Genomic DNA, 18,992 nt, shown 5'->3' with positions numbered 1-18,992 from the left:
GGTTAATTAAACTGCGGACACTGACTGCTTAGAATGAAATGAATTGTTCAGAATGCAGTTGTTTTGCTTGTTGATGATTACCCAGGCCTTGTACAGTTTTGTCTTCTTTCCTTGTCTTTGGCTAGGCAGAACCTCAGTTTTTAGCACTACAAAGTTTTGAATCTGGTAATCATAGAGCATTATTTCTTGCACATGACCACACTGAACAAAATTGTAGGCATCCAAAGACTTGCAAGCCTTTAACTTCTCTCTTGTAAAATCACTTTTTTTCAGTTTCAATGAGATAGTTGTATATTTCGGGCTGGATGCTCGGCCATTTCATCTTAATCCACTGGGAGGGTGCTACCGCAAATGGACCTGTCAGATGAACGCCGCTCACCTTAAAGTCACTTTTGCCAAATAACTGTGCTTATCACTGGGTAACAAGCTGTTATAATACACTGAAAGCATTATGTAAATAATATATATTATATGTAATCAATATAACTTCTAATCTCTTAATACAACAACAGACTCTGAACTGCATCGAATGCCATTCCCTCGCTGTAAATGCTAGCGCTCCTGGTTTTTTCTGAAACCTCGATGCGTGCGCATCCTGAATGTTTACGAACCTGTAATTCGTCTATAGTTTTGAATGGAGAAAAGTGTAATGATCAACATGGCGAATGAAGCCCCACCTTCTAGTACATGAGCTAATCAATGATCGCTATTGACTGACGATTCTCTGGGGGCACAGTTGTTGTTTAGTTTTTTGGTGATTCCTATTATGAAATTTTTTCATAAGCTTGCCCGAGCATACTGCCCGAGAGACGTTTCAAAGATGGCCACCGAGATAAATGACTTGACTTAAAGGGACTTTGGGTACACTGAATGAAGATTGATATTAATTCAACCATATTTTAAAAAAGATGATTTTAAACTTTAAAGCAGTCACCTTACATGCTCATTTGCTGTGTCCATTTAGTACAGTTTTTTATTTTAACTCATCTTTATTTTAGTATTATAAAATGCACATTCTGTATATTGGCCTCCCCTGGTGTGTCATCTTGAGTGTGTATTCATCCGTCCTCAGCACACAAACATGCGTGTGCGCTGATAAGGTGAACACGCAGTGGGCTGAAATACCAACGCTTGTATCAGCAATGTGTGTTTGCACTGCAAATAAGACTTCATAATGTTGCTGGCAGATAGAAGCGTCTTCAGGGTCAGGGTCATTCTTATTTTGAAGATGCGCTGCTCTCTGCCACCATTTATCTATCGTGTAAGTTGAGAGAGGCTAGAAACGTAGAAACGGCATAATCCTTTATAACAAGTCTGCGTTTTTCTCTTATTCTTGAGTTCTGCGATACCCTTTGGACCTCAATGCACATGTAATTGGCCATGTGCTCTTTTCAGGCATTCAGTAGCCTCATTACTCCAGCATCGTGGCTTTGGGGAATCCGCGATTCTAATGATGCTGTGAAAATACATCGAGCCCGATTCTGAATTTTAACATTCGGTTTCTCCGTTTGATCTGGTAATTCATTTTTATGAAGTTCTGTGTTGCTGTGGCGTCTTCATGGATATGTGCATCTTTCATTTTCTAAACTGAAAGACTCTCTAGAAGCTAATTTTGTGTGTCAGGAAAAAAAGTGTCAATGTATGATCAAAGTCTGACTAAACCTCTGAACTTGTTTAAGTAAATGCATTTGAATGAAAACGAGAATGTCAACTACAGTTGATGCAGAAGCGTTGATTTTTTTATTGGTAAAATTTGCGTCTTTTCCCAGGCTATTTTTGCATATTTAGCTTATACGTCACCCTGAATAAGAATCTCATATACTTGTTTAGCAAACATTTTGTGATCGTGAGGACAGGATCATATTTGATTTTCAAATATCTTTTGCATCAAATTTAAGTCCATAATATTGTAATTCACCTCATCACCCATATCAGCTAAGCAAGGCTGATCCTGGTCAGTACCTGGATGGCTGACCACATGGAAAAACTAGGTTGCTGTTGGAAGTGTTGTTAGTGAGGCCAACACAACCTGTGGTCTGTGTGAGTCATAATGCCCCAGTATAGTGAAGGGAACACTATACTATCAGTGAGCACAGTCTTTCGGATGAGAAGTTAAACTGAGATCATTAAAAATCCCATGCCCAGTCTCGTAGGGGTGAGCGCACTTGCGTCGTTATCCTGTGGCTGCCATCTCATTATCCAATTGAATGCTGCACACTGGTGGTGGTGGGGAGAGATCCCCCTCATGGTTGTGAAATGCTTTGGGTGTATGGCCATACATGATAAATTCACTATTTAAAATGCATAATTTGAAACATCAACATGTACCACATGTCTTTGGACTTGTGGGGGAAACCGGAGCACCCGGAGGAAACCCGCGCCAACACAGAAAGAACATGCAAACTCCACACAGAAACGCCAACTGACCCAGACGAGGCTCGAATCAGCAACAACTCTTGCTGTGAGGTGAACGTGCTACCTACTGCGCCACCGCATCGCCCCCATTTTGACATTTAATTTAAACTAAAATTATTTGAAACATTAGACACGTTGTACATACATTTCCTTTATAAAAATGTAATTTGACCTCATCTTTAAATCATACATATGCTTTATACATTCTCTGATGGACCTCAGATGCACATGTCATTGGCATATGCTCTTCTAACGCATTCAGTATTTCCATTACTTTAACATTTACTTTGGGGAATTCTTGATTTTGAATGATTTTATGAAAACACACTGGGCCCAATTCTGCATTTCAAACTTGATTTGCTTCTGTTTTATCTGGTGATTCATTTCTGTGTTGTATCTGTAAGTTCTGTATTGCCGTGGCATATCCTCGCTGATATTTGTGTCTTTTATTTTCATTCAGATGAAAACTGGGATGACGACCAGCTCTTGGGCTTTGAGCCGTGCAATGAAAACCTGGTTACGGGCTGTAACATCATTGATGGCAAGTGTGAGTGTGACAGTGTACGGACATGCAACAACCCATTTGAGTTCGCTAGCCAGGAAGCCTGTCAGACGGCGCTACAGAAGATTGAAGGTACCGCTCACTTCTCCATTCTCGTTATCTTTTCTCTCCATTAGCTTGTACCTGCATGAACATGTCTTTCTGCATAATAGCATACTTTTTAATGCGCCCTTGATGGGTTTCATCTTTAAAATATGCGTTTGAACTTTCGATTGCTTGATTTTTGAGCCTATTTGAAAACAAGCTTGATAACGAGTCTCTGTGCAATTGTTGTGGGGTATATTTCATGAATCTCGCACGCCATTAAAGATATCAAGAAGTGGATGTGTTTCTCTGTCGAGCATTCTTCTTAATTATCCATAATTAGGTGTGCTAATTGGAATAAGCTTCCTTATTAGTTTTGAGTGAATCTAAGGATAATCAATCTAAACGCTCATTTTCTGTGTCAATGAAGGTATGATTTAACCTCTGAACTAATTTAAATTAATGAATTGGAATAAAAATGAGAATGTCAAGCAGAGTTGATGAGGAATAGCGTTTTTATTAGTGGTGAAAATCTGCAGTAGGTCCTTTCCCAGGCATATTTTCCACTTTTTTTTTTTTGTGTACAGCTATTTATTTCGCAAAAAGTTTTGTGACTTTGAGACAGGGACATCTTTTATGCCCTTGCTAAGCCATGTTTGAATTCCCTGGAGTTTTTTTTTTTTTCTCTCGAATTGTTGATTGTTTTAATTCTCTTCCATTTGTAAAGGGTGGGGTAGAAAAGGCCAATTTTTTTTCTCTTTTCTCAGTGCAGCCTTGCTTATATGACAGGATTTTGTAGAAGCCTGTGATTAAACAAACAAACAAGCTGATTTACTAGAGGCTGATAAGGCTCCTTTTAGAGCTATCAGAATGCAAATGTTGCGTTGAAAAATGTGCTCCCTGATGGATGCTTGCATTCTCCGAGCGTGCCTGTGCATTTTGTCTGAGCCGGTGGCACACTGGCAATTAAACATAAAAATACATGCTTGTTATCACAACGGTCCTAGCAACGGGTGCAAGGCCTTGTTGTTTTATTGTGGCAGGTGTGCTTTTCGTCATCCCTGAAGCAGGCTGTGGCTATTTTTGAAGGTTTTACCCCCTGTTTTGTTTTACTAATAGGTGCTTGTCATGTTGTTTTGACTAGAGCTTTAGAGTTGTTGCAGTTGTCACTTGTTTATTGTGATGTTGTGTCTAGTCTGGGATGTTGTTTTGCTTATCTATTTGTAGAGTTGTCAATTTGCTGGAGCTGTTGTGTCTAATAGACACTTAATTCTCTTGATGAGTAGCTTGTTGTTGATGTTTTTTTCCCCTTTGGCTGTTGGCCTATCATTTTGATGTCTATGTGCTTTTACAGTGTTTTATTAGTGGCGTCCGGGCTTATAAAATGGGAAACGTAATCTCTTCCTTAGACTGAGTAACACTCTGTTGATTAATAAATAAAGCACTAAGCTGTTTTTCTGGTAGTATGTTCTCTTGTGGAAGGATATTGTTCATTTTTCCAATAAACACCAGCTGACTGAACAGCTAAACAACAGCTTGACTAGGGCGGAAAAACAGCTAAGACCAGCTCAAGACATTCTAGGTTGGTTTAAGCAGGATTTCTGGGGACCAAATTTGATGGAGGGCTCTTTTGGTCACACACTAACAACCAAAGAAATGCAGTATGGTTTAGCTAAATACATGGCAGCATTTATGCAAAATAACATAGCTCAAGGCCGAAGTTCAGATTATAGTCATTGCACTACCTGCTGGCAGCAGAAAGTGTGGCATATTTTAATCACTTTGACTCATTCCATCTAAAGCCCTGACCCAAATGTCACACTTCATGTGGACTTTCGGTCTCATGGCCTTAAATTGTACATACTCACCAAGTTTATGAGTCTGTCATATTCATTTTGTGGGTTATCAAAAGTGTTTACTTTGGTACCACTAGATAGTGAAGTTTTAAAAGTATAGTTCTTGTTAACAGCACATTCTTAAACTCTGCTGATTGGCCGTTGTGTTTATGTGCTCAACAGATATGACTGTGATTGGCTCTGAAGGTCATCGCTTCACCACACTTTACCTCTGTTCACCAAGAGCAAACACAGATACAGACATTGGAGTTTGAAATTTGCGTCTATCAGATGATCCATCTATGAGCAGATATATGAGAGATCTGCATATGGATTGGCTGATAGACGTGGCTTTCAAAGGCTCCAGTGTCCATGTATCTTTATACACACTTAGTAAACAATGGTGAAGCGATGACCACACCTCTTCCTATTTGAGTTTGTCTTAAAATATACTCCAGTTCACCCTTGTGGACTTACGTCAAGGTCCGCTTAGGGCTGGGACACACCAAGCCAATTCCAAACAACTAGCAAAAAACAAAACCTATCTTTAGCAAAATTACAGCCAGCCTCATTGTGACCCTTCATAGGTTGAATTGTTTACTTACTACTTAACATCACTATTTCACTCTCTGATTTGCTACTGAATAACCAATCAGATTGCTCTCTTTAGCTGACAGCCGAAACTGATTCTACACGCTGATGGCCAACAAGTGTTAACCCCAAAAGAGGGAATGTGTGGAACACACTAAACCAACTAGCCTTACCAATGAAACCCAATGGCCAACTATCGGCTTGGTGTGTCCAAGCCCTTCGGTTTGCAATACATAACATTATTAAGATGCAAACTAGGATGTCCACAGGTCTGAAGTGTGCCATTTGGCACAGGTCTATATTTACCTATATTTACCATCTATATTTTCCCAAAGTCGCCATTTGGCAGTGGCCCAGGGTGTGAGGGCCCTTTCATTCCTAAATACAGTTCTTGAAGCTTTCAATTTTACCTTGAATCTGCAATGAGTTATATGTACAATATGCATTAGCTACCATAAAACAAAAACCCAAAAACTATTCAGAACACCAAAGCAACCACTCAATATGACAAGACTACTGTATTATATTTAGAGCTTCAGATAAGAAGATTTGTCAGTACCAGTGCAGTTTCCAGGTTCAAGTATGACTTGTTTTGCTCATGCTAGCACTGAGCAAAGTAGGAAGGTCAATAAGATACGTTTTTAATAGAGCGTGAAGAGCCACTCCCCACCTAACTGCGTACATAATGCGCTTTTTGTTGCTTGAGAACGTGATGCGTTTTCTGGCTGTTGCGTAAAGTTGTTTTTCCTCGTACATCTGTTAGCATTCAGTGCCGCGAGGAGCGTGGGCCAAGGCACATGTTTTGCAGTGTTGTAATGGTATGCGCTCAGCAGTGATCATTTGCATAAGAAAAACATTACTGTCGTGATTCATCAACCTGGCCGTCTTTTGTGTCAGCAGACATTGCAAAATTTTATTGATTTCACGTTAAACAATTGCTTCTGTCACACAGAAGTGGAGCCGTCAAGGTAATATGATTAAATTCTTGTACTTCCACTTGCTCTGCTTTCTCTGTGCCTAGAAAGGACGAGACAGAAGTGCATTTAAACAACTGCAGGTGCAACCAAATCAGAATCATCTGAAATATGTACTCGTTCTCCGAGGTCGTTTACTTTCTTCAGCCCGATGGAAAACCGTCCTTCCTCATGAGGGAATGTTTTGTATTTACGGGAAGCTGGCAGGCACAAGGGCGTACGGTGAATAGATAAGTGCTATTGATATTATCAGCAGCGCAGCAGAATAGGCTCCATTTTGAAAGGTTCAGTGACCTCTTGGGTTTCTTTAGCCAGGCTGTGAAGAGTTGGGCCTTCTGAAAGGACAGTGGAGATTGATAATGCCGTCGCGGTGCCCTCTTCACGGTTCCCTAATGACATCCGTATTCTCTGCTACCATTGCTGCTACAGGAAATCAATCTTCAATAAAACCATAATAATATGTTGACCTTTGATGTCTAAGTAGATTTTCTCTCAGAGTAAAGAAATAAATAAAAATAAAATAAAAACCAGGGCAGTAAATCATCACCAGATCTGATGGAGAGATGTTAGTCTTCTTCAGTTGTTGTTTTGTGCATTTGAGATAAATCCATTCCTAAAATGCATGAAAAAAGGAAATGAGCTTTGGGTAGTTGCTTTGCGTGTCTCCTTTTTTTTCATTTTTTTTTTTTGATGGCCAGAATCATGTTGATGAGAGAATAGAAGGATGTTAAATTGATTGAAAGAGGTCAATCTTTCAGATACTTTGCAAGACATTGGTCATGGTTCTGTGAATAAATAGGCAAGCCCGTTTGCCTGAGAAGTTAATACCTAAACAATGAAATATTAAAGAATTAGATTTTGACCAACGCAAGGGTTGGCCCATACAGAATCTGAGCCACTGGTGCGACTTATTTGCATATATTGAGAGAATAAATGTGTTATACAGTAGACATTGTTGTTACAATCTCTAATTAAATGTTTAAATTAGAGTTAAAAAACTTAAATTTCAGTAAAATTATATGTACAGTTTAAGTCAAAATTATTAGCCCTCTTTTGAATTTTTTTTTCTATTTTAAATATTTCCCAAATTATGTTTAACAGAGCAACAAAATTTTTATAGCATGTCTGATAATATTTTTTTCTTCTGGAGAAAGTCTTATTTGTTTTATTTCGGCTAGAATAAAAGCAGTTTTTAATTTTTTAAAAACCATTTTAAGGTCAAAATTATTACCTCCTTTAAGCTATATATTTTTTCGATACTCTACAGAACAAACCATCATTATACAATAACTTGCCTAATTAACCTAGTTAAGCTTTTAAATCACTTTAAATAAGCTTTAATAGAAGTGTCTTGAAAAATATATAGTCAAATATTATGTTCTGCCATCATGGCAAAGATAAAATAAGTCAGTTATTAGAAATGAGTTATTAAAACTATTATGTTAAGTAATATGTTGAAATAAATCTTCTCTCCGTTAAACAGAAATTGGGGAAAAAATAAACGGGAGGGGCTAATAATTCTGACTTCAACTGTATATATTAGTCACAATCACCATCGATCTAATCCTTGCAGATTTCTGGTAAACACGCAGATCGCTAATGCACTACAATTCCGCCATTACATGGACTACAAGTTCCAGTCATGCACCGCTCACATGCACCTGTTCCAGATTATGCTGGTTGCACTCACTCACAGCTGAAGCTGCTCATGGACTCATTACCAGACTATTCCTTTGCTTTGTCTTGCCGTGTTTTTGACCCTGACCTTGTTTGTTTGCTTATGTTGTCTGCTTCCTGCCTGTATTGACCAAACGCCTGTTATTTGACTACGGCTCTGGATTTCCTGTGTACATCTGTTTGCCCCTGTGTTGGTCATTGCTTTAAACCTGTGTTTGGATCCGCACTTCCATTGTCAGCGTCCACTCCACATTGCAATATTTATATATTTTACATGTATACATCATGTTATTTCGGATAATCAATATTATCTTTACTCAACTGAAACCACTTTGAGTATGAAAAGCAAAAATAAGTATTGTATTATATTACATACATACTAGATTATACAATATATTACACATTTATATATATTGTATTTAAATATATATATTTGAAAACTGAACAGGTTCAATTGAATTATTACAAACTTTTGATATCATTAATAATAGTAATTATTTGGTAAATAATTGGTTATAACATAATAATGTACTTCTTAAATACATAAATAAAATCCACTTATTTTAACCAGATGTTCTTTTGGCCATAGACAGGATAGACAAGTCCCTCCAATAACCAGTAATCCAAATTGTATAATAATAACTGTGTAATGCATGACAATGTCACGAGCACCAGCAATCTAGCCCTTGCAGATCACTGGAAACACTCACTATCACCCGAACTACAATTCTGCCACCAAACTGCACATTCGATACATTTCCCATCAGGCACCTCACTCACAAACCAGTTCTGAATCACCCCTGATTACATACACAGTTGGAAGCTCATTATGGACTGATATTTATACACCACACTTGCACACACACAGTGCTGAGTCTTGTTTGCTGTAACATTTCTAAGCGTTCCCTTGTCTTGCCTGCCATGTTTTTTTGACCTTTGCTTTGTTTATTGTTTATGTTGTTTTGCTACCTGTATTGATCATTTTGCCTGTTAACATGACTATGCTTTTGGATTACCCTCATGCTTCTGTTTGCTCCTGCTTTGACCATTGCCTACCTGACTCAGAGTTTATTAATTGCATTTGGACCCTCAACTCTGTGGTCACCCGGATTATTCATTATATAACTTTTCAGCAAAAATATCCATTAATGCAAACATCCCACTTCAAATTTCACCATTTTATTTTAAAATATGACAATATCTATGGGTTTCTTTTTGTTGAAACTGAATACAGAAAGAAATGTTATGTATTTCTGGCATATTTTCTTAGGCATGCAAATAAGAATGAATGTTTGCATACTTTAACATATTATTTGCAAATTGTTCAAAATGATAACTTTGCCAAATACAGTTAGACCTAATAATTTAGTTCTCTCTGTTCTTCTTTAAACTTCATAAAACATTTAAGTCCACTCCATGATCAAGATATGGTTACGACCTTGTAAACAAATGAAAGATTTGAAAAAAAAAGTTTAAGTGCTCAAGCAAGTACATGCTTCTCAGGATCAATCGAGACTTCTAAGAACACTGGTCTAGGTTATTTGAGGTAATTTTATTGTCAAGGTGAAATGACTGGTCTAAACTGCAGCAAGAGAATGTGCTGGAGGTCTGCTAGAGAGAGGCTGCATTTGAAATTAACATGGAGGTGAATGGTAGTCTTCCACTGATCTACTTTAGACCCCTGACCTAGAGGTTGCAGTAATTTGGTAAGTGGACGAATGCACTACTTTTAGAAACTATCGCTTCAAAAGATGTTACTTGAAAGTTTGCCAAATATTGCTATGGAAAGAGAATGTTTATTTGACATACAGTACATGCATACAGTATACAGCTATGGAGAACATTAAACAAGGCACCACTTAGAAATTCCCAGGTTCTCAAGTATGTATTTGAGTAAAATGCTGATATTTGTTACAGTGTACTCTAGTCAGATTATATTTCTTCCAAATTAAAAAATAATAATATTTATTACATATAATTTAGTTTGTTTCAGAAAATGGCAGTTGGTCAAAATAAAGTTTTCTGTTGTTCTAACAGAAAATCAGTTTTTCCTTCAAATATTGCTCAGTATTTCTGAAGTTAAAACTTTATATTGTGTAAAACAATTATATAAATGTATTTTTTTTATTTAATATTTTGACCAATTTTCATTATATACTTAAAATGACAACATTAATGTTTTCAATTTGGAGGAAATGTTGGTAATGTATTTACTAGAGCTAATAAAAGAACAATACTTGTACAGCATTTATTAATCATAGTTGAACATTTACTAATTATTAATAAAATGTTATCACTAATATTACTAAAATCCAAATCCATACCTGTTATAATGCACTGTGAGTTAGCTTAACTACAACAACTTTATTTTCATTAACTGTTAACAAAGATGAATAAATACTGCAATAAATGAATTGTTCATTGTTTGTTCATGTTAGTAAATCGGTTAACTAACATTAACTAATACAACCTTATTGTAAATGTGTTATGGCAACACAGTGGCGCAGTGGGTAGCACAATCGGCTCACAGCAAGAAGGTTGCTGGTTTGAGCCTCGGCTGGATCAGTTGGCGTTTCTGTGTGGAGTTTGAATGTTCTCCCTGTGTTGGTGTGGGTTTTCTCCGGGTGCTCCAGTTTCCCCCACAAGTCCAAAGACATGTGGTACAGGTGAATCGGGTAGGCTAAATTGTCTATAGTGTATGTGTGTGAATGAGTGTGTATGGATGCTTCTGCTGCATAAAACATATGCTGGATAAGTTGGCGGTTCATTCTGCTGTGGTGACCCTAGATTAATAAAGGGACTAAGCCGAAAAGAAAATGAATGAATGAATGTAAAGTGTTACCGAAATGTCAGTAGCTTGCACAAAAAAAGTATAATTCACCAGAACATATCACTTTAAATTGTGCACTTGCCAAATGTATAATATAATATAATATAATATAATATAATATAATATAATATAATATAATATAATATAATATAATATAATATAATATAATATAATATAATATAATATAATATGGTATGATATGATATGATATGATATGAACGCAATGCTTTGTAATATAATATAGTTAACAGAAACCCTAGAGAACAGTAGCAGGTAATAAAAAGAATGAAGGGTTGGAAATGTGTTTTTCTTTCCACATGAAAATGTTGCGTGTGCGAGGGAGAAAGTGAGCGTGAACGGGAAGTTTTGTTGTGTGGGACTCAGTTCTGCTGTTACTGTTGGTTTTCTCTGACCCAACTCGGCCAAAAGCACATTAAAGGAAATGCCAAGCATTCTTGCAGTAGAGCTGTGTCTCTGCTGCCTTGGCAGGATTACAGTGGAGAATATTTGTTCTGGGGAGCCGGCCATGCTAATTGCAGGCCCCGTTGTATGCAGGGAGAAAGAGAGAGAAGGAAAGAGAGAGAGAGAGCAGCCTCTAATGCCAAAAGCAACATGTTTCTGTTTTAACAATGTCCTGTTTTCAAAGAGAGTGTGGGGGGTCGGCCAAACCCAAGAACGGAATGCCTGAAAGTACTGTACTTTGACTTTCCCTGTTGTCCCGTAGAGGCAAACACCAAGGCATTGAAGCGTTTGATGTGGAACATGGGCTGAGCTCAATGTGTGAGGGTGTGAACAAACTGCTGCACGCGTCACTCCTGACGATGACTGAACTGGGGCTATTATAGAAAATGATGGCTTAGAAAAATTCTGGAAATATTTTCTGTATTGTCGCCTTTGGCCGTAATTAATTATTTTATTGATGTATTTAATTATTGAGTTGTTGTTGTTGATCTGTGGCCTTACATGTGGTCAAACGTTTGTATGTTTCATTACATGATCAACGCTTGTCCAAAATCAAGCTCATATGGAGTTGCAAGGATTCTTGATTAGCTATTGTTGGAGGTTTTTGTAGTTTGTTCTTGATTAGAAAGGCCACATCTGAAGCAGAAAGTGCATTGCATTAAATGCCAATCAGTTTTTCTTTCAACAAATACACAATTATCAAAAACTAAACCAGCATCGTTATTTATTGTCTGTTTCTAATGTCTAGTCTATTGTCTTATACACTCACAGGCTACTTTATAAGGTACACCTGTCCAACTGCTCGTTAAGGCAAATTTCTAATCAGCTAATCACTTGGCAGCAACTCAATGCATTTAGGCATGCAAACATGGTCAAAACAGTCTGCTGCAGTTCAAACCGAGTATCAGAATGGGGAAGAAAGGTGATTTAAGTCACTTTGAACGTGGCATGGTTGTTGGTGCCAGACTGGGGTTTACAGATAATGGTTTTAAAAAAGAGAAAAAAAAACAGTGAATGGCAAATGTGGGCGCAAATGCCTTATTGATGTTAGAGGTCAGAGGAGAATGGCCAGACTGGTTCAAGCTGATAAAAAGGCACGAGTAACGCAAAAAAACACTTGTTACAACTGAGGTATGCAGAAGAGCATCTCTGAACGCACAACACGTCCAACCTTGAGGCGAATGGGATATAGCAGCAGTAGATCTGGTGCCACTCCTGTCAGCTAAGAACAGGAAACTGAGGCTACAATTCACACAGGCTCACCAAAATTGGACAATAGATGATTGGAAAAACGTTGCCTGGTCTGATGAGTCTCAATTTCTGCTGCAGCAGTCAGATGATAGGGTCAGAATTTAGTGTCAACAGCATGAAATCATGGATACATCCTACCTTGTTTCAATGGTCAAGGATGGTGGTGGTAGTGTAATGGTGTGGGGGATACTTTCTTGGCACACTTTGAGCCCATTAGTACCAGTTGAGCATCGTGAGTACCACAGCCTATCTGAATATAGTTGCTGACCATGTCCATCCCTTTATGACCACAGTGTACCCATCTTCTGATGGCTACTTCCAGCAGGATAACACACCATGTCATGAAGTGCGAATCATCTCAGATTGGTTTCTTGAACATGACAATGAGTTCACTGTACTCAAATGGCCTCCACAGTCACCAGGGCTCAATACTTTAGTGCACATTTGGGATGTGTTAGAAAGGGAGATTTGCATCATGGATGTGCAGCCGACAAATCTGCAGCAACTGCATGATGTTATCATGCCAATATGGACCAAAATCTCTGAGGAATATTTCCAGTACCTTGTTGATTCTATGCCACAAAGGATTAAGGCAGTTCTGAAGTCAAAAAAGGGCTCCAACCCAGTACTAGTAAGGTGTACCTAATAAAGTGGTCGGTGAGTGTATATATAGCTATGTGAGTTCTCAGTTTTTCCTCTTCTTGAAGAGATATAAAATATAATGCAATTTTACAAAGTACTTGTTATGACTAGACAACAAATTCTAGACCAAGACAGTGTCCGCCACTCAAATTAATAAAACATTGGCATTACAGAGACTGTTTCCTGAGTAAAGAAAATACTGTTCTTGTTCTAACAACCAATTCCCTTTGTACCAGCAATACAATTACCCAGCTGAGATGGTACAAAATGTGTTTGGTTCTTGATTCAAAATGGCCAGCGAGTTATGAGTTATGTTGTAAAGATTCAGTAGAGTTGCAAGGTTTAGTCACAATGTTTTTGAACCTTCTAAAGGATTACAGCATGGAACATGGCGTGACTACAAGCAATAATCAATAATCATCTCTGACAGGTAACTGATGTGTTGTTTTTTTTCTAATAAACTCTATGCTTTTGCACTACTTCTGACATGAAGTTTTCAATGAATCTGGAAAATTTGTTTCTAAACCTAATAGTATCTACTGTATATCAAAACATTTATATGTGCTTACCAATATAAAAGTGCATCATACTATACACTACCTGACAAAAGTTGTCGCCTACCAAAGTTTTAGGAACAACAGATAATAACTTGACTTCTAGTTGATCTTTTGGTATCAGAATTGGCTTATATGAAAGGCAAAAGGTCTCTAGATTACGCTTATTTTACCAAAATAAAATATGATAATGGCTTGATTTTTTAATGATTTAATTAGGACAGTAAGGTCGGGCTTTGCCTAGACAAAAGTCTTGTCACTTAACAGAAATAATGTACAGTATAGAATATAAAGTCATGGTGCAGTGGAAATAGAATTAATATTGTGTATGACTCCCATGAGCTTGGAGGACTGCATCCATACATCTCTGCAATGACTCAAATAACTTATTAATGAAGTCACCTGGAATGGCCAAGAAAGCGTTCTTGCAGGACTCCCAGAGTTCATCAAGATTCTATGGATTCCTCTTAATTGCCTCATCCTTCATTTTACCCCAGACATGCTCAATAATGTTCATATCTGGTGATTGGGGTGGCCAATCCTGGAGCACCTTGACCTTTTTTGTTTTTAGGAACTTTGATGTGGAGGCTGAAGTATGAGAAGGAGTGCTATCCTGCTAAAGAATTTGCCCTCTCCTCTGATTTGTTATGTAATGGGCAGCACAAATGTTTTGATAACTGAATTCAAAAAAAAAATTGTAAAAAAAAAACTGTTTCATAGATATTTTATGAATGAATACGATAAAAAGTGAATTTCACTGAGGTAAATCATACTTAAAAAATAATCTAAAAGAGGCTCTTTGTGTTTGTACCAAATAAAAAGTGCATTAAAATCATTAAAAGCACATTTTTTAACATGTAACATTCCGTCAGAAGCTTCAGAGATCAGATGTTCAGAAGTAGCCAGACGGAGCCCAGCAGAATGAAACTGAAAGCATGGGTACCTCAGGACGTATTTTTAGATTGAAAACCACAGTTTTTAACTCGGCATGACACCTTAAAAGCACAGCTAGTAGCAGCTTGCAACAAAATGAAAAATAAAACAGAATGCATGAACGGTGATGCAAAAGCATGTCTGTCTGAATGTGTATGTCTGTAGTGGTGATGCGTGGTGAATTAAATTTTAATTAAAATTGAACTTTCCTGGCTTGTTTTTTTTTGCTCATACCAGCTGTCTAAAAGCACAGCAAGTTGTCAGCTCACTAATTAATGCACTGCTTTCAAAAAGTACCTTAAAAATTAACTATATATACACATATACTGTACATACAGCTATTGAAAACAATTAAGAGACTACAGTATTGACATTTATGAGTTTATTAGGCATGAGTTTGGGTATACAGTAACAGGACATTTCTTCCATATATATAAAAAAAAATCCATGATTAAGCCCAGCAAGCATGGGACATCAACATGACGTTAGATTGATGTTGTATCCCAATGTTGTAGGGGCATTGCGTTTTGTTTAGAAATGAAAGTCGGTTGATGTCAGGCTGACATCAGCGTCCAACATCCAGCCTAATTTCCACCAAAAATCTATGTCTAATGGTGTTACAGCTTGACATTGTGTGGACATTACCACTGAAACGTCTATCAGATATTGGATTGTGGTTGCCATACCTGACAAATAAATGTCTGAATTTGACGTCAATATGATGGCGGTTTTAGATGTTGGCTCGATGTTGGATTTTGGTCACTTTCCGACACAACCTAAAGTCAACCAAATATCAACGTCTAATAATGTTACAGTTTGACGTTGTGTGGACGTTACCACTATGACGGCTATCAGATGTTGGATTTTGGTTGCCATACCTGATGAAAAAATGTCAGTATTTGGCACCAATATGACGTTGGTTTTAGATGTTGGCTCGATGTTGGCTCGATGTTGGATTTTGGTCACTTTCCAATACAACATAAAATTAACCAAATGTTAACATCAAATGTTGTTACAGTTTGACGTTGACGTTGTGTGGACGTTACCACTATGATGTCTATCAGATGTTGGATTTTGGTTGCCATACCTGACGAATAAATGTCAGTATTTGGTGTCAATATGACGTTGGTTTTAGATGTTGGCTCAAAATTATATTTTAGTCACTTTCCAACACAACCTAAAATCAACCAAATATCAGCATCTAATGTTGTTACAGTTTGATGTTGTGTGGACGTTACCACTATGACGGCTATAAGATGTTGGACTTTGGTTGCCATACCTGATGAAAAAATGTCAGTATTTGGCACCAATATGACGTTGGTTTTAGATGTTGGCTCGATGTTGGCTCGATGTTGGATTTTGGTCACTTTCCAATACAACATAAAATTAACCAAATGTTAACATCAAATGTTGTTACAGTTTGACGTTGTGTGGACGTTACCACTATGACGTCTATCAGATGTTGGATTTTGGTTGCCAAACCTGACGAAAAAATGTCAGTATTTGACGTCAATATGACGTTGGTTTTAGATGTTGGCTCGACGTTGGGTTTTGGGCACTTTCCAACACAACCTAAAATCAACCAAATATCAACGTCTAATGATGCTACAGTTTTTGACGTGTGGAATTTTTCCACTATAACGTCTATCAGAAGTTGGATTTTGGTTGCCATACTTGATGAATAAATGTCAGTATTTGACGTCAACATGACGTTGGTTTTAGATGTTGGGTTTTGGTCACTTTCCAACACAACCTAAAATCAACCAAATATCAACATCTATTGATGTTACAGTTTGATGTTGTATGGACCTTACCACTATGACATCTATCAGATGTTGGATTTTGGTTGCCAAACCTGACGAGTAAAGGTCAGTATTTGACATCAACAAGACGTTGGTTTTAGATGTTGGCTCGATGTGGGATTTTGGTCACTTTCCAATACAACCTACATACAACCTAATTTTGGTCACCTGACGTCACAACCTAAATCTAACCTAATATTAACATTTTATGAATATTGTGTTGTCTAAAATGTAGAAAAAATATCACCAATAGTTTACAGAATAAAACATTCATTCATTTTCCATCGGCTTAGTCCCTTTATTTTTCAGGGGTTGCCACAGCAGAATGAACCGCCAACTATTCCAGCAAATGTTTTATGCAGTGGATGGCCTTTCAGCTGCAACCCAGTACTGGGAAACACCCATACACACTAATTCACACGCACACAGACACACACACACACAGAAACACTCATACAGTAGGACCAATTTAGTTACCCATTCACCTAGCACATGAGGGAAACCGGGACTCGAACCTGCAACCTTCTGGCTGTGAGGCGACACTGAGTGCTAACCACTGAGGCACCTTGCCGCCCCCAGAATAAAACAAAACATTACTTAAAATTACATGTGTATATATAGGTACACACACACACGCACACACACACACACATACACACACAAAAACAGCTAAACCGCATGTTTTAGCACATGCTTTCAAGCATTAATTAATTATTTGTGGGGGCAGAGTGTAATTAATCTGTGTGGCTTTTTCAAAGGTCTGTAAAAATATCCTCAGCATTCTTGCGGCGCGTTATTTTATCCTCCCCTGACTTTGGCAGTCATAAATGTTTGAGGACAACTGTCTGTTCAGCACGAATGTGTTCTTCCTCTTCACAGGAGCCAAGATTTAGAGGCGATGCAGCTTTCGAAACTCCTCACATCAATCTGTCCAGCCGTCTGGACATGCTAGACACTGCGAAAGCAAGAGCGCCGCCACATCACAAACAGCTGTTAATAGTCCAGGGGTGTAATATACTTGAGTCTTTTTTTTACTTGATTACTGTACTGTAGTGTAAGTATTTTTTTTGAGGGAGGGGGAGGTTACTTAACTCAATTGCAGTTCAAACTGTCTGCTTGAAATTTTGCTTGACTACATTAAAGAAGAAACTGTACATTTTTTTTACTGCTACGGTTTCATTTAAACTGGAAAAAGTACTAGTCTACTTTTTAGCATCTTGTATTTTATGGCCATTAAAGAAATTTTTTCTTACTAAAAATTTATATTTACTCTCCCTAAAGTGGTTCCAAACATATTTGGCTTTCTTTCTTCTGCTGAATACTAAAGAAGATATTTTAAAGAAAGCTAAACAACCCATACATTTCCATAGTAGGAAAAACTATTTTTTAATATGGAAGTCAATGGTCTCCAGCTTTCTTTAAAATATCTTCTATGTTAAAAGAATTAACTCAAACAGGTTTGGAACGCATGACGGGAGAAATGATGATGGAATTTTCAGTTTTGGGTGAAATATGGTAAAGCGTAAATTAAACATATTCTTCAAATAAAATTCAAGTGGATCCTACTGTTTCCATAGCTAAATATACATTAACTATTGACCGAATGTACAAGATTAAGTGCATATAAGATGAAATCCAGTAATGTATCTAGTGATAATTCAGTAATGAGAATTTGTGTTACATTTCAAATATTAATGCCAAACTTATAATTAATATTTGATTATTTAGCTTTTTTATTCTTATGAAATTATACATATCTCCATAAGAGTTTTTAAAGGAACATTCTTTGTTAATTATTGACTAAGAGTAGATAAATGGTATTATAATTATATACTGATGCTTTAAAATAAAAGGACAGAATAGGCTATCCAGTATTTTACTGTAGATATTAATGGTCTCCAATATTTTAAAGGTTTGGTGCCACTAAGGGTTAGTACATTTACAATTCTGGGTGAACTGTCCCTTTAAAGAAACACTCCAATTATTTATTTTTTTGTGGGGCATGGGGGGGGGGGGGGGGGTTGGAGGGGATAGGCTCATTTTACAAGTCACCTATAATTTCTCCAGCCATGATATGGCAGCACAGTTTATTTATTATTATGCCGGAATGTGTAGTTCCTAGCCATGTCGGTCTAGAAATTGGCAATATTTCATTTTCTGTCATTTTTTGTACATGTTGTTAATACAGAAGAGTTAAATAAGTAAATTGGATATTTTGGCATGATGCTAATGGTCTAATCTGATTCAATGATTTATGCTAAGCTAAGCTAAAAGTGCTCCTGCCAGAGATTGGCTGAATGGATTAAAAAATGGTAAAACTCATCTCTAGAAGAGTTAAAAAATTGTTCCTTTCAGTGATATATATATATGTATTTTTTTTTTTTTGCCTTCTATTCTTCTATATTTTAATTGTTGTGTGCACTCAAAAGATGTGTTTGTC

General features: G+C 37.2%; 1 protein-coding gene across 2 annotated transcripts in view; it reads left to right on the top strand.

The window, feature by feature from the left end:
- Window positions 1–18,992, top strand: part of crim1 (cysteine rich transmembrane BMP regulator 1 (chordin-like)) — a 313,308-nt gene that overhangs the window by 35,235 nt on the left and 259,081 nt on the right. For both annotated transcript variants that reach the window (XM_056477346.1, XM_056477345.1), the window contains exon 2: window positions 2,876–3,049. In XM_056477346.1, the coding sequence (XP_056333321.1) occupies window positions 2,876–3,049 (174 nt within the window). The remainder of the gene's footprint in view (window positions 1–2,875; window positions 3,050–18,992) is intronic.

The sequence above is a fragment of the Danio aesculapii genome, chromosome 17 (assembly GCF_903798145.1).
Source record: "Danio aesculapii chromosome 17, fDanAes4.1, whole genome shotgun sequence".
NCBI lineage: Eukaryota > Metazoa > Chordata > Actinopteri > Cypriniformes > Danionidae > Danio > Danio aesculapii.
The sequence above is the reverse complement of the archived record's forward strand: the minus strand, read 5'-3'. Positions and strand labels throughout refer to the sequence as shown.